Source organism: Columba livia, chromosome 1 (genome assembly GCF_036013475.1).
Source record: "Columba livia isolate bColLiv1 breed racing homer chromosome 1, bColLiv1.pat.W.v2, whole genome shotgun sequence".
NCBI lineage: Eukaryota > Metazoa > Chordata > Aves > Columbiformes > Columbidae > Columba > Columba livia.
This window is the reverse complement of record NC_088602.1, coordinates 68,644,541-68,656,751: the sequence shown is the minus strand read 5'-3', so window position 1 is coordinate 68,656,751 and position 12,211 is coordinate 68,644,541. Positions and strand designations below refer to the sequence as shown.

Here is a 12,211-nt window from a genome sequence, read left to right as displayed (position 1 = left end):
CTTTATGCGAAGCTTGATTTGTGAATCATGAATTTCGGGGCAAATTAACTGTTGCATTTTTTCATTTGTGAAAAAATAGGGAAAAGACAGATCCCTTAAATATTCACTTCCTCTAAATTTTACATTGCTTTTAAAGAGATATGTTGAAGCTTTCCAATGAACTTATAAAATGGTTGTAGGATGGGAGCTTGAACTTTATATATACACTTCCTTAATATATATTTTGACTTCAAGAAGACAAGAACAGAGCAAAACCAAAATGAAAACAGTCTCTCAAATGTTATTCAGTAGCATTTAAGTGATTTTTCAGCTGTTTATTTAATGTGTAGAATATTACAATAATTTGTTCCTCCACTTGCTTAAAGCACATTTTATGAAATATAACAATACCGTGTTGATACCTAGAATTATATTTTTCATTCAGTTATGCAGATGTTCGGGTGGAGAGGAGACAGGAGATGGGCTTGGAAGAAGTGTCCTCAGAGGTTGTGTCCTCAGCGCTAAAGGTATGAGTAAAGCTTTCTTCCATGAATATATGTATTAATCACAACTTGTTCCTGTGTTAACATCAGTGAAAACTCCAGCATTGTCTTTCAGGGTGGATTGCCCCAACTTCAGAATTCACTTTTCACTTGCATAATTTTGAAGTAAATTGGATAAGCTCATGAAAGGATAAACCTGGAGATCAGTAACAGACACACATTAAGTTGAACATGGTCAGGGGCATTGTGAGATATTTCCACCTTTCCTTGATGAGGTACTACAGTTTAAAGATTAATTTGGACGTGTTCTGGCAATCAGCTGTCCTGGCTTCATCTCAGTGACCTGCTGAGAGAAGAAAGAAAAGCTTCTCGTCAGTGCATGGCTGAGAATCTCACAGAGGCTGCAGTTGCTGTTACGTCTAAACGAACACAAAAGAAAGATGCAGAAAAACAACTGAAGGCACAAAATGACTATGGCAGTAGCTTGCTTTTTATTTCCAATTCAGTGATAGCTCTTTGTAAAATGGATTAGTTAGCTGCTCTTTGGATGGGACATTGACATCTGTGCCCCGGTCTTCTGCTGGCCTACCTGGGATTAGTTCTGCTCAGGTCATTTTAAGGGCAGCCAAAGAATTGGGTGCACAACCATTACTAGATGCATTTCAAAATGTTTTCACCCTGACGAGTACAACAGGTATTGTCTTTTTTTCATTTGTTTTAGGAAAGTGGCGCCAGCTTGGATCCTGAACAGCACTTTAATGCACTTGATATTGGTGCCTCAGTCCTCAGCGCTAGTCGGACACCCTCAGTATCATCCAGGAGCTCACCAAAATCTTCCCATACACCCAAGTCAGACCCAGCATGTGAGTGGCATTTCTGGATCACTACATTCTTTTTAATTTAGCCAAGTCGCAGAATGCATGTCTGTATACCACAGCTGCTAATTTAATGCTTATTTATGAGGTATTGATTATATGTGTTTGTCGCTGACAATGAAGTGCATAATCTGAAATGGTAATGTACAAGAGGAAAGGTTCTAGTGCAACCCCCTGTACAATGGAAAAATGGGCAGCAGGACTAGCCATGAAACCTGCTGTTTTGATCTGTTACGAAAATGGGGACCACTCTCTTCAGATTCGAGAGCATCAGTATTAAGCAATACGAGGCCCCTCTAGACTTACATGAGTAATAACAGCCTGTGGGTGATTCTCTTCTGGCTGAGATTCAGGATGCTCCAGCCAAGACTTGGGCACACCTTATATACTCCTTCTGCTCTCTGATCTGGAAAAAAAGCCAATGAACTAACCTAAACTTATAGTTATTTGGCCCATATGAGGGGAATTCCAGCTGTTTTAGAATAGCTCTTGGGTCCTTTTGCTCCATTCATTGGAGCACAGAATCATAATCTGTCTCATTTACTTTTATGTTTGCCCAGGCCCTCCTTATCAGTTTGATTTTACTGCCACTGAAGTCAACAAGAACAGCCTTGACTCCTGCTGGAATTTAGCCAGGCTCTAATCATTTCTAGCCAGGTCTTGTAATTCTTACTTCAAACGGGGATGATTTCCAGTGAGTGAGAACTCACCAGTACTTCTCTTGCAGCTACACCAACGAAGCTGATTGCAGAGTCAAACACTCCCTTGCCAAGAACACCGAGCACACAGCAGGATTTATCCGTGCATAGACTCAGTCAGCCTACTACTCTTCAGGTAACTTCACAAAGAGTCATCAAAATAGGCAGACAGTATAAAGTATGTGCCACATACTCAGCTTAGCAAATAGAAATGACACTAAATCCATGGCATTGGAAGAAACCTAAAATTTAAAGGAGCCCAACTTACAAATAAAGTTCTGTTTTGTTTTAAACCTAGGTTTCTTCGCCTTCTCAGCCTCCATGTGAGCTTCTCGCACAGCAGCTGCTGCCTCAAGCAGCTCTGCAAACTCAGCCTGCACCTCTGGCACAGGTTAGTTGGGGATATGGAAATGGAATGTATCACTTGCCTATCTCCTGATATTTTCTCCTTTCATCTGGTAAATAAATTAATCAGTAGAGTCCAGATCTTTTGGGTCTTCTAGGTTATCATCTTCTTAGTAGCTAATATCTCCAAATCTCAGCTCTCAAAGGCTTAAAATATTGTAATCTATAAGTAATCTGAATTGTCCACTTGAGTGTTTAAACATGTAACTGCATACAGGCATTTAGAGCAGAACCCCAGATACAGGTAGGTTGAGGTATATACACATACCTATTTCACAGGAGGACAAAAAACAGATGGAAAAAGGAGTTTTCAGCTTTGCTTCTACAGAATTAAGTCCCATCACAATCAAGATCACAATGAGAATTAAAACCAAAAACTAACAAAGATACCCAGTCCTCCTAAAAACACCCATTTGGCTGTGCTGACGCAGAACTAACCAGCAGTAAAGGACATGCAAGTTCAATAAAACCCATTTCATGTGCCATTAATGGTGAGGATGCATCTGGAGACAAATTACTCCAATGAAATCTATTAACCCATATCTCAAAAGTGCATGATGGCCCAAAAAAAAACACCTCAGTGTTTCATTTGCAGTGGATTTTGAAGAAGCAAATTTGAGTACAATGTTCCCATTACATAGTTTCTCACCTGTGGTCATGCTGTGATGATACCCCCCATCATACTCAAATTTAGGATGTCCTACAAGGTCCAGAGTAGTCCTGAACCTAGGCTGCTGCTTCTACTGGTACCCTGTACTCCCTCACAAGATCCTGGAATTTCTGCCTGTAGCATATAAAACATAGGAAGTCCTGAGCAACCCTGCTTTAAATAACAAATTCTCATTTATCTTCTATGTTTAATATTCTTTTCACGACTCCACACCACCATGCAGTGAAGAAACAGCATATCAATTATCTGCTCTGAGCATTCATTTTCTTTTACAGATATTTCTCTCTGTTATTCATTAATGTGCTTCCAAACATCAATTAGTTTATTTATTATAAACCTGCGTGTGTTTTGTTTGACTTTTTTCTACCTCACTTTCTTCTCCATCAAAGCTGTTTGTGAAGAGATGCTTTCCAGTCATTAATCAAGAGCCTTAGTGCCTTGCCTGTTCCCAGTACTTACTGTTCCCTCTTACTGGCACGCCATCTCCATTTCTTCTCCACCAAATTGGAGTGCTGTCCAGTTGCATGGCCACTGGCTCAGCTCCTTTGGGCTGACTAAATCTTGGTGAAAGGAAGAGGGCTGACTCGAGTCTGTCTGCACAGGCAGCCCTCTTCTCAACTGGCAGCAAAGTCACAGCAATGCTCCTGGTGAAGCTCAAGAGGGAGCTTCCCTTGATGTGGAGTAGGAAAATAGCATCAGGATGCTGCAGCTCAGGTTGTTGAGGTTCACACACCATAAATATACTTCTGGGAAAGGCAGCAATTCTCCCCAGACTTGAGTGATTTTCATAAACTATTAATTGCTTCCTTCAATTGCTTATCTCCCACCTTAAAATAAACATGTCAGCCTACAGCAAGACAATACATTATTTAAAAGACAAGGTCCATGTAGTGCTAAGCAACTGAGTGATGAAACCCAGGTACACGTGCTTCCCACCACGAACATCTCTTCAGGTTCCTAGTTGACCATTTCGCAGCAGTTTGGTAGCAGAACACCAGCTCATTGCTTTTAGAAATAGCCTGGCCAGGCTTCTCGCTGCCAGCGCGGGAGGCTCACCGCTGCCTTCCTGCTGCTCACCCTCAGCTGAAGGTGACCAATGGCAGGACCCCAAAGGCAGCATGCTCAGCCTGGCCACCCAGGGCCCCAGCACTCTGATGGGCATCCTTGTGGCTAGCATTTGCCCATGGAGTGGCAGTGTCAGGGAAGGACATTTTAAGTGGCCACAACTGCATCTGCAGCTTGCTGCTCGCTCCTGCCTCAGGCACCATCTGCTTGAACTTGGATTAGTTTCATTTTGAGCAAAGGCTGTGGTGGTTTTGTCTCCACCAAAATGCGGTTTTAGCTTCTGCCTTGCTTGTCTAAATGAACAGACAGCACTGTAGTAGATGTCACCAGAATGTAAAAGGTTTACTTTGAACCAAGTGCTCCCATTTAGAATATTTGTTTGTTTGCCTTCCTTATTGTAATAAATTAAAATCCCCTGCAACACAGTGGATGTTGATGACTGAATAATAATTAGCACTAATAATCCATTTGGGATTACGCAGGTGTTATTCAGAAGACAGAAAGAAGGAACAAGTTGTTCAGTGAGCTGCAAAACTAATGAAACCTGGTTTCCCAGGGACTGCTCCTTGCAGGGCTGGAGCATGGACCCAGCCTTTCCTGCAGGAGGGATGAGTGGATCCCTCTCTCCTTTGCTCAGCTATAGTTTTCAGGAAATTACAGCAACCTGGTATTTTTGAGACTCCTGCAACTCTGCTCCATGTCTCTAGCATTGGCCAGAAGCATGGAAAAGTGGAAGGTAGGCAGAAATGAAAGGTTCAAAGGAAACCAAGCTAAAAAATAAATAGGGTCTCTTCTCTTTACCCAGCTACCTATTGTCATGAAAACAGTGGGAAGAGAATGTCTTTGAGGTGTCCATCTTCTTGTTCATCACATCTTGTTCATCCATCTGCAAAGGGGGACCATCCTGATAGACACAGGGGCCATAGGTGCCCTCCCCTGGCTGCAGCTCCCCCCCTGCCACCTAGAGAGAGGCATTGACCCTGGGCACCCTGGGATGGCACCCAATGGAGAGAAATGCTCATCCTGGGGCATGGTCCAGCTGGCCTGTTTCAGGTGTCCGTGCTGGTGGGGGGAAGGCACAGCCCGGAAGTGCTGGTCCCTCTCCCTGGGCTCTACAGCCCGTCTGGACCATCAGCGCTGGTGCACTGAGCCCAGTGGATTGTTCCCATCCCTACCCTGACACCTGCCAACATGATCCCAAAAGCATCACTTTTTTTTTTAAATTTTTGAGAAACCAGACTTAAAATTTTTGCTGTGGGTTTTTTGATCTGCATTAACGAACCTTGATTCAATTGGTGATCCTCTGCAATTACAGATATTTCACAGGTTTAGTCTTCCATGTTTGACTGTATCTAGAAAGCTTTTTCTAAGTATGACATGCACTTTTCTTTGATATGCCTTGAGATGCACTGCCATCTCAAGGCATATCAAGGATAAGAGGGTCATTAGGGGCAGTCAACATGGCTTCACCAAGGGGAAGTTGTGCTTGACCAACCTCATTGACTTTTATGAGGACATAACGAGGTGGATAGATGGTGGCAGGGTGGTGGATGTGGTCTACCTTGACTTCAGTAAGGCATTTGACACAGTCTCCCACAGCAGCCTAACAGCTAAACTGAGGGAATGTGGCCTGTATGATCGGGTAGTGAGGTGGCCTGTGAACTGGCTGAAGAGAAGAAGCCAGAGAGTCGTGATCAATGGGACAGAGTCTAGTTGGAGGCCAGTATCTAGTGGAGTGCCTCAAGGGTCAGTACTGGGGTCGGTATTATTCAATATATTCATCAGCAACTTGGACGAGGGAACAGAGTGTACTATCAGCAGGTTTGCTGATGACACCAAGCTGGGAGGAGTGGCTGACATGCCAGAAGGCTGTGCTGCCATCCAGCGAGACCTGGACAGGCTGGAGAGTTGGACAGGGAAAAATTTAATGAAGTATAACAAGGGAAAGTGTAGAGCCTTGCATCTGGGCAGGAACAACACCAGGTTCCAGTATAAGTTGGGGAATGACCACACAGGGCAGTGTGGGGAAAGGGACGTGGGGGTCCTGGTGGATGCAGGATGACCATGAGCCAGCACTGTGCCCTTGTGGCCAAGAGGGTGTATTAGAAGGGGGATGGTTAGTAGATCGAGAGAGGTTCTCCTTCCCCTCTACTCTGCCCTGGTGAGACCACATCTGAAATATTGTGTCCAGTTCTGGGCCCCTCGGTTCAAGAAGGACAGGGAACTGCTGGAGAGAGTCCAGCACAGGGCAACAAAGACGGTTAAGGGAGTGGAGCATCTCCCTTATGAGGAAAAGCTGAGGGAGCTGGGTCTCTTTAGTTTGGAGGAGATTGAGGGGTGACCTTATTAATGTTTACAAATATGTAAAGGGTGAGTGTCATGAGGAAGGAGCCAGGCTCTTCTCAGTGACAACTAATGGTAGGACAAGGGGTAATGGGTTCAAATTGGAACACAAGAGGTTCCACTTAAATTTGAGAAGAAACTTCTCAGTGAGGGTGACAGAGCACTGGAACAGGCTGCCCAGGGCGGGTTGTGGAGTCTCCTTCTCTGGAGACATTCAAAACCCACCTGGACACCTTCCTGTGTAACCTCATCTAGATGTTCCTGCTCTGGCAGGGGAATTGGACTAGATGATCTTTCGAGGTCCCTTCCAATCCCTAACATTCTGTGATTCTGTGATCACAGAATCACAGAATGATCCTATAGAAATTTGTAAATAAGTGAGATGAAGAGCAACTTCATCTGATGCCAATGGAAGAGTTAAAGCTCTGCAGTGCTTTCTGTGGAAAGAAAAGAGTTAAGTTCTTTTGATTTGTTTACAATTACAGCTTTCTTCCTTAATTAGTAGAGGGGTTAATGATCTTGAGATAAATACTCTCTGGTGCAGGTCAATTGCTGTTAGTGTCTCATTGTACAAAAACAATAGAAGCTTTGTAATCACAGGGGTCACGGCTAGAATTATCAACAAATTTAAAGGTTAGACTGGGAAAGGGAAAAAAGCGGAAGACAAAGTTCCTTGTCATCTTCTGCAATAGCTCTCACTCTAGTAGACCAGCTAATCATTGTTCTGAAGTGTATTAATAAAAAAGCACATGAAAGAAGAAAAAGACAATATTAAATTAATATTCTAAATATAAGAAGGTGCAGAAAAAAATAAGGAATAATAATTTAAAAACAACAACAACATATTTTTGTGCGCAACTTTGCAAAGTAAATTCATATTCAAAACTAAGGCCTACAAATGGACTTTGTGTCTTATGGAAGTATAACATGATTGTAAAATTATCTGTTATAAAATTCCTTACATGTATTAATTGAAGAAAATTGGGTTCCTTTCCCAAAGTGTCTTCAAGGAGTTCGCATGTGAGTGAAAGACTGCTAGCAGCAAGCCAGGCAGCTTTTGGCTAAAAGTGTTTTTAATTCCTTCGTGATAAGGACACTTTGAAAGACTTAAGAGTAGTCCTTACTAACAGAGCTCACATAGAGAGAATTAGGTTGCAAGAATCGGCTTTTTTAAAAATCCTGTACAGACCCAGGTTAAAGCAGAACTTAGCTGCATCTCATCTAAGCAAGCCATAGTATCATTCCCCTCCTAAAATAAGGGTACCTGGGATCTTCAGAAACACGGAGCTGGGCTACAACAAGCAGCACGAGACACCCTGTGAGTCACTTGTCCTTATTCCCGAACATCAGAGATTTCCATGCATCCACTCCTCAGGTTAATACTTTATACATGGAATAGAAAAAGAGAGAGACCCCTCTCTGACCCCTCTCTGACTACTCTCCTCTAACACCGATTAGAAGTAACACAAACTCACCTTTGGGAGCTTTGACACCATTTTTCTGGTTTGTGGAGGGAGCGGGGTTGCAGATGACAGTGCTGCTGTCTGAAGGCAAAAGCACTGGAGGGCAAGTGCTCCCATCATCTCCTTGGGCAGAGGGTGCAAGCTGCAAGCACTCACATCAAAGCGAGCTTGGGGGACCTCTGCCAGCCATGGCATGTGCCACCTTAGCAGCCCTCCATTCCCAAAAACAGGGCTGGCCATGGAATTCCCCTCCACCTTTGTCCGCCCACATTGCACGGAAAAGCCACCCACCACCTGATAAACAGAAATAAACGCTCCGAAGTTCTTGTCCTTTCTCACCTAAAGGCCATTTACTTGGAGATTTCAGCTTTGCTGGAGGGAATGTGAAGATATTTCACGTATTTAGCTAGCTCAAGGCAAAGCAGTTAGCTGATACAAATCAGACCTGTCACATTTAGATTTCTCTAAGTAGCCACAAATTTCGTTCAATTGTACAGTATTTGTATCACCAGGGCTCTCCTTAATTCCCTTCTTGTTATCATTTTTTGTTTTCCTATTAAAAAGCTAGAAATGGTGTAAGCAAGGGCACCTCCGTGGAGCCGGAGAGCTCCATCAGCGTGCTTCAGTTCACCCACTGGCACGGAGCCCCTGGAACAGCCACAGGAACAGGGTATCACTTTCAAGTCACAGCAAAATTATTATTTTTCATTTGCCTGGACACTCACAGCACCGCATGTTTTCAGAGATGTTTTGAATGCCTCAATTACAGAAAAGCTTACCGATTTTTTGAAGTTTTGTTTTGTTTTGTTTTCCAAAGACTGTTTTTTACTTTTGGAATACGAGCTCATGCAAAGCAACTATTCCAAAGCCTATTAAAGTAATAGTTAATTTTGATGGACTTCGAATCATAACCAAAAACATTAAATAAAACTAAGAATTTATTGCCTTGTTGGTCCCCTCCACACTTAATTGAATGATTCCACTTTGTGCCAGGTGTTGCTGCTACTGGAGACTGCACTTTCTTCCTGACCCTCATTAGTGATCTCCATTTTATATTATTATTTAAAATAGCCCTTCTTACGTCACGTATAAAGATAAATTAATGAGTATTTCTTGTAGCTTCACTACTACTCAGCTGTGGAAATCCAGTAAATGTTTATTGTGGCCAGCTGTTGTGTGATGATATAGTAATTCATCAGCAGAATAAACCATTGCACGCTGCTGTATCTGTGCAGAAAAAGGAAAGCATTAGTAAAACATGTCCAGAGTATATGGTTATGCCACACTGAGGGCTCCAAACTACAGGCTAATAAAAATAATGTACTCAATTGCCATCCAGTTAGGATGCTCTTGATATTTTAAAGCGGCATACTCTCAAAAACAGTCCTTCTGATAATTCACTAACAGAACAGGGTCAGTTGTAAGCAGATCACTCTAACTGAGGCAATTTAATATCTGTGCATAAAATTGAACATGAACAAGATTTATCTCTGCCCAGGCATTAGTATATTACAAACACATCTTTTATTCCTTTGGCTGTGCTTTACAATTAAGAAACCAATAACTTCTTACAGAACAATGTTCTACTGAGGCCTGTTTACATTATAATGACTGATTTCTTCCCTCTCTTTTTCAGTTCTCAGCACAGTTCAGCATGTTCCAGACCATCAAGGACCAGCTAGAGCAGCGGACCCGGATCCTGCAGGCCAACATTCGGTGGCAGCAGGAGGAGCTCCAGAAGATACAGGAGCAGCTCTGCCTGGTCCAGGACTCCAGCATACAGGTGTGTTACTGCTGGGAGGGGCAGAGCGAAGCATCCTCTCTCATGTGGCCATTGATAGAGCTGGCAACTTAAAATTAGCTCCAGAGTCCAGGAAATCTGGACATGTGCAAACCAGCTCATCAGAATGAGGATGTTGCCCTCTGAAAGCCCCTCGAGTACCTATGACCAGAAAGATTTAAGAACTCTCTGGAAGAAGAGAAGGCAGAAATATCTCAGCCTTAGTAGGAGGAGAAGAATTTGGGTCATTTACAGTAGCATTTTAATACTTTATCTACTGAGTCTTCAGAGGGAGCAGCTGTAGTAGGAAAATGTTCAAGTTCAGACTTGCGAATGATTCTGTCTCTCCAGTTCATTAGCTTCCATCCAGTCACTGCTTGCTTCATGTTGGCATCGCTCACACTCAGCATCTTGTCTGTCCAGCTCTTCCTTAGCCAACAGCCCTCCTTCAGGCAGTGCTCATCTCCTTCATTGCTCCCTGTTTTCCTGACCCTACCCCAGCCCAGATACAGAGCACAAGAGATTAATTTCCTTGTCACATTAAAAAAACCCCAAACCTCTGCTGATGTTCATTTGTTCACACCTGGGAAGTGTCTGAATTTGTTCTTCACTGGATCAGCTTAAGCCTTTAGGGCGAAGCTGACTGAGCCTGCACTTCTTCTGCCTTTGATACCTCCTATACAGAGCTAGAATTCACTAAATACAGTATCTGCTTTTAATTCACCAAGAACAGTATCTGCTTTGTACTACCCCTTATGTCCACCAAAGCTCAGAAATAGCAGCAAGTGCAGTTCAGTACATCGCAGGTTGTACTTAATGGCAAATGGACAAATCATCCAGTTTTATGGAAGTTTTCTGAATGTGGGGTGATTACTGCTGTGTTGCTCATAATTTAACTATAAATCTCAGGTTAAATGACCCTTGCTAGAAATGTTGCATCAGGGACCCACTGTGAGTATTACACTAACAAGATTTTTTTTAGAAAACAAGTTCTATCACAGAAAAGAATGTCTCAAAGTACATTTTAAGCACAGGATGAAAACCTGGGACCTGCTGAAGACAGCGGGAATTTTGCTCCTGACTTCCACAGAAATAGACCCTCACCCATCAGTAGCATCTGTGAAATGCAGTTTCGTGTATTGAAACAAATTGGGATTGTATGTTTAGGCAATTAGGGGATTAGTGAAGCCAAATTGGACACTTCACCCACCTAAGTTGCTGCATGTGCACTGCTGTAAGACAACACAGCAATGGTGGGTCCCACAACCAGGACTCTGTTCCTGGTGACACAGAACCAGGTAGGCCAGGTTTAACTTCAGTGCATTTCTTCTATTGGTTCTGTACTGACTTTGATTAATGGGAAGGGAAAAATCTCTCTGCAATTAACTGGCCTTCAGTTCAGAATCATGTCATATGTCTGAAAGCTATTATTGTTATTATGAATATCAAAAGACACGATATTCTCACTTCCTCTCTTTTAATTGGGTGAAAACCATTACTTTCTCCTAGCAAAGTCTTCAATAGTCACACACACTCATCCCTTCTTTTTTTTCTTTTTCCATAATTCAGGTGAAAATAGAAGATCAGAGCACATTCTTATATACAGGAAACAGATTTTATTTTTATGTAGTTGTCCCCCCATAAGTGCTATGGTACATTTAATAACCCAAAGACCAAGGGACAGATTCTCAGATATGCTCATAGGGAGCTCAAGCAGAGAGAAGAAGAGGCCTAGTGGCTAAATGGTGGGTAGTTCTGTACTGCCCACCTCATACCAATTTGTAGCTCTGAGTTATGCCATTTGGGTGGTCCTCTCCGCCATTAAATCTGTACTGGGTTAGACCAAGTTTTCTCAGACCAGTACAAATTCTCTAGTGCCAGTACTGACCATCTCCTAGCTTACTGCAGATGCAGAACTGAGAGGCAGGGAGAATAGAGGGCAGCTCAGAGATGCAGGGGCTGTGTATCTGCCCAAAGGGGCAATGCTGGATGGGGAGGATCATCCTCTGTAGTTTGAGTGCCTTTAGTCCCCTCAGAGCAATCAAACAAGGTGATGAGATGCAAGCAGTCCTGTCAACTCATGGCCTGGTCCTTTTCGTCCATGGCCAGGTCGTTTTCCTACTTCCACTTTCTCTGGGTTAAAAAAACCCAAAGAAATTACTGTGCTGTTGCAGGGATAGAATGAGACCAGGAACTGGCTTTGATTTATTTGGCTAGGGGCAACTTGAAAGAAAGCCTAACACTTTCTTCTGTGACTCGCAAGCAGCTAGGAGTAAACTGTTAAATCAGAAATCCAACCACGTGCTTTGCCACAGAGATTTCATCTTTCAGAGAGCTGGTTGTCTCCAGACATTGATCTGTGTCTATTATCAGAGTTACAAAGCATAGTAGCAAATAGGCAAGCATTACGATCAAGCACATTTCTGGTCC

The 12,211-nt window shown here is 42.9% G+C and overlaps 1 protein-coding gene across 4 annotated transcripts in view; it reads left to right on the top strand.

The window, feature by feature from the left end:
* NPAS2 (neuronal PAS domain protein 2) overlaps positions 1-12,211 on the top strand; it is a 110,986-nt gene that overhangs the window by 88,683 nt on the left and 10,092 nt on the right. For all 4 annotated transcript variants that reach the window (XM_065061143.1, XM_065061162.1, XM_065061171.1 and 1 more), the window contains 5 exons: positions 425-506; positions 1,204-1,345; positions 2,085-2,191; positions 2,354-2,446; positions 9,638-9,784. In XM_065061143.1, the coding sequence (XP_064917215.1) occupies positions 425-506; positions 1,204-1,345; positions 2,085-2,191; positions 2,354-2,446; positions 9,638-9,784 (571 nt within the window). The remainder of the gene's footprint in view (positions 1-424; positions 507-1,203; positions 1,346-2,084; positions 2,192-2,353; positions 2,447-9,637; positions 9,785-12,211) is intronic.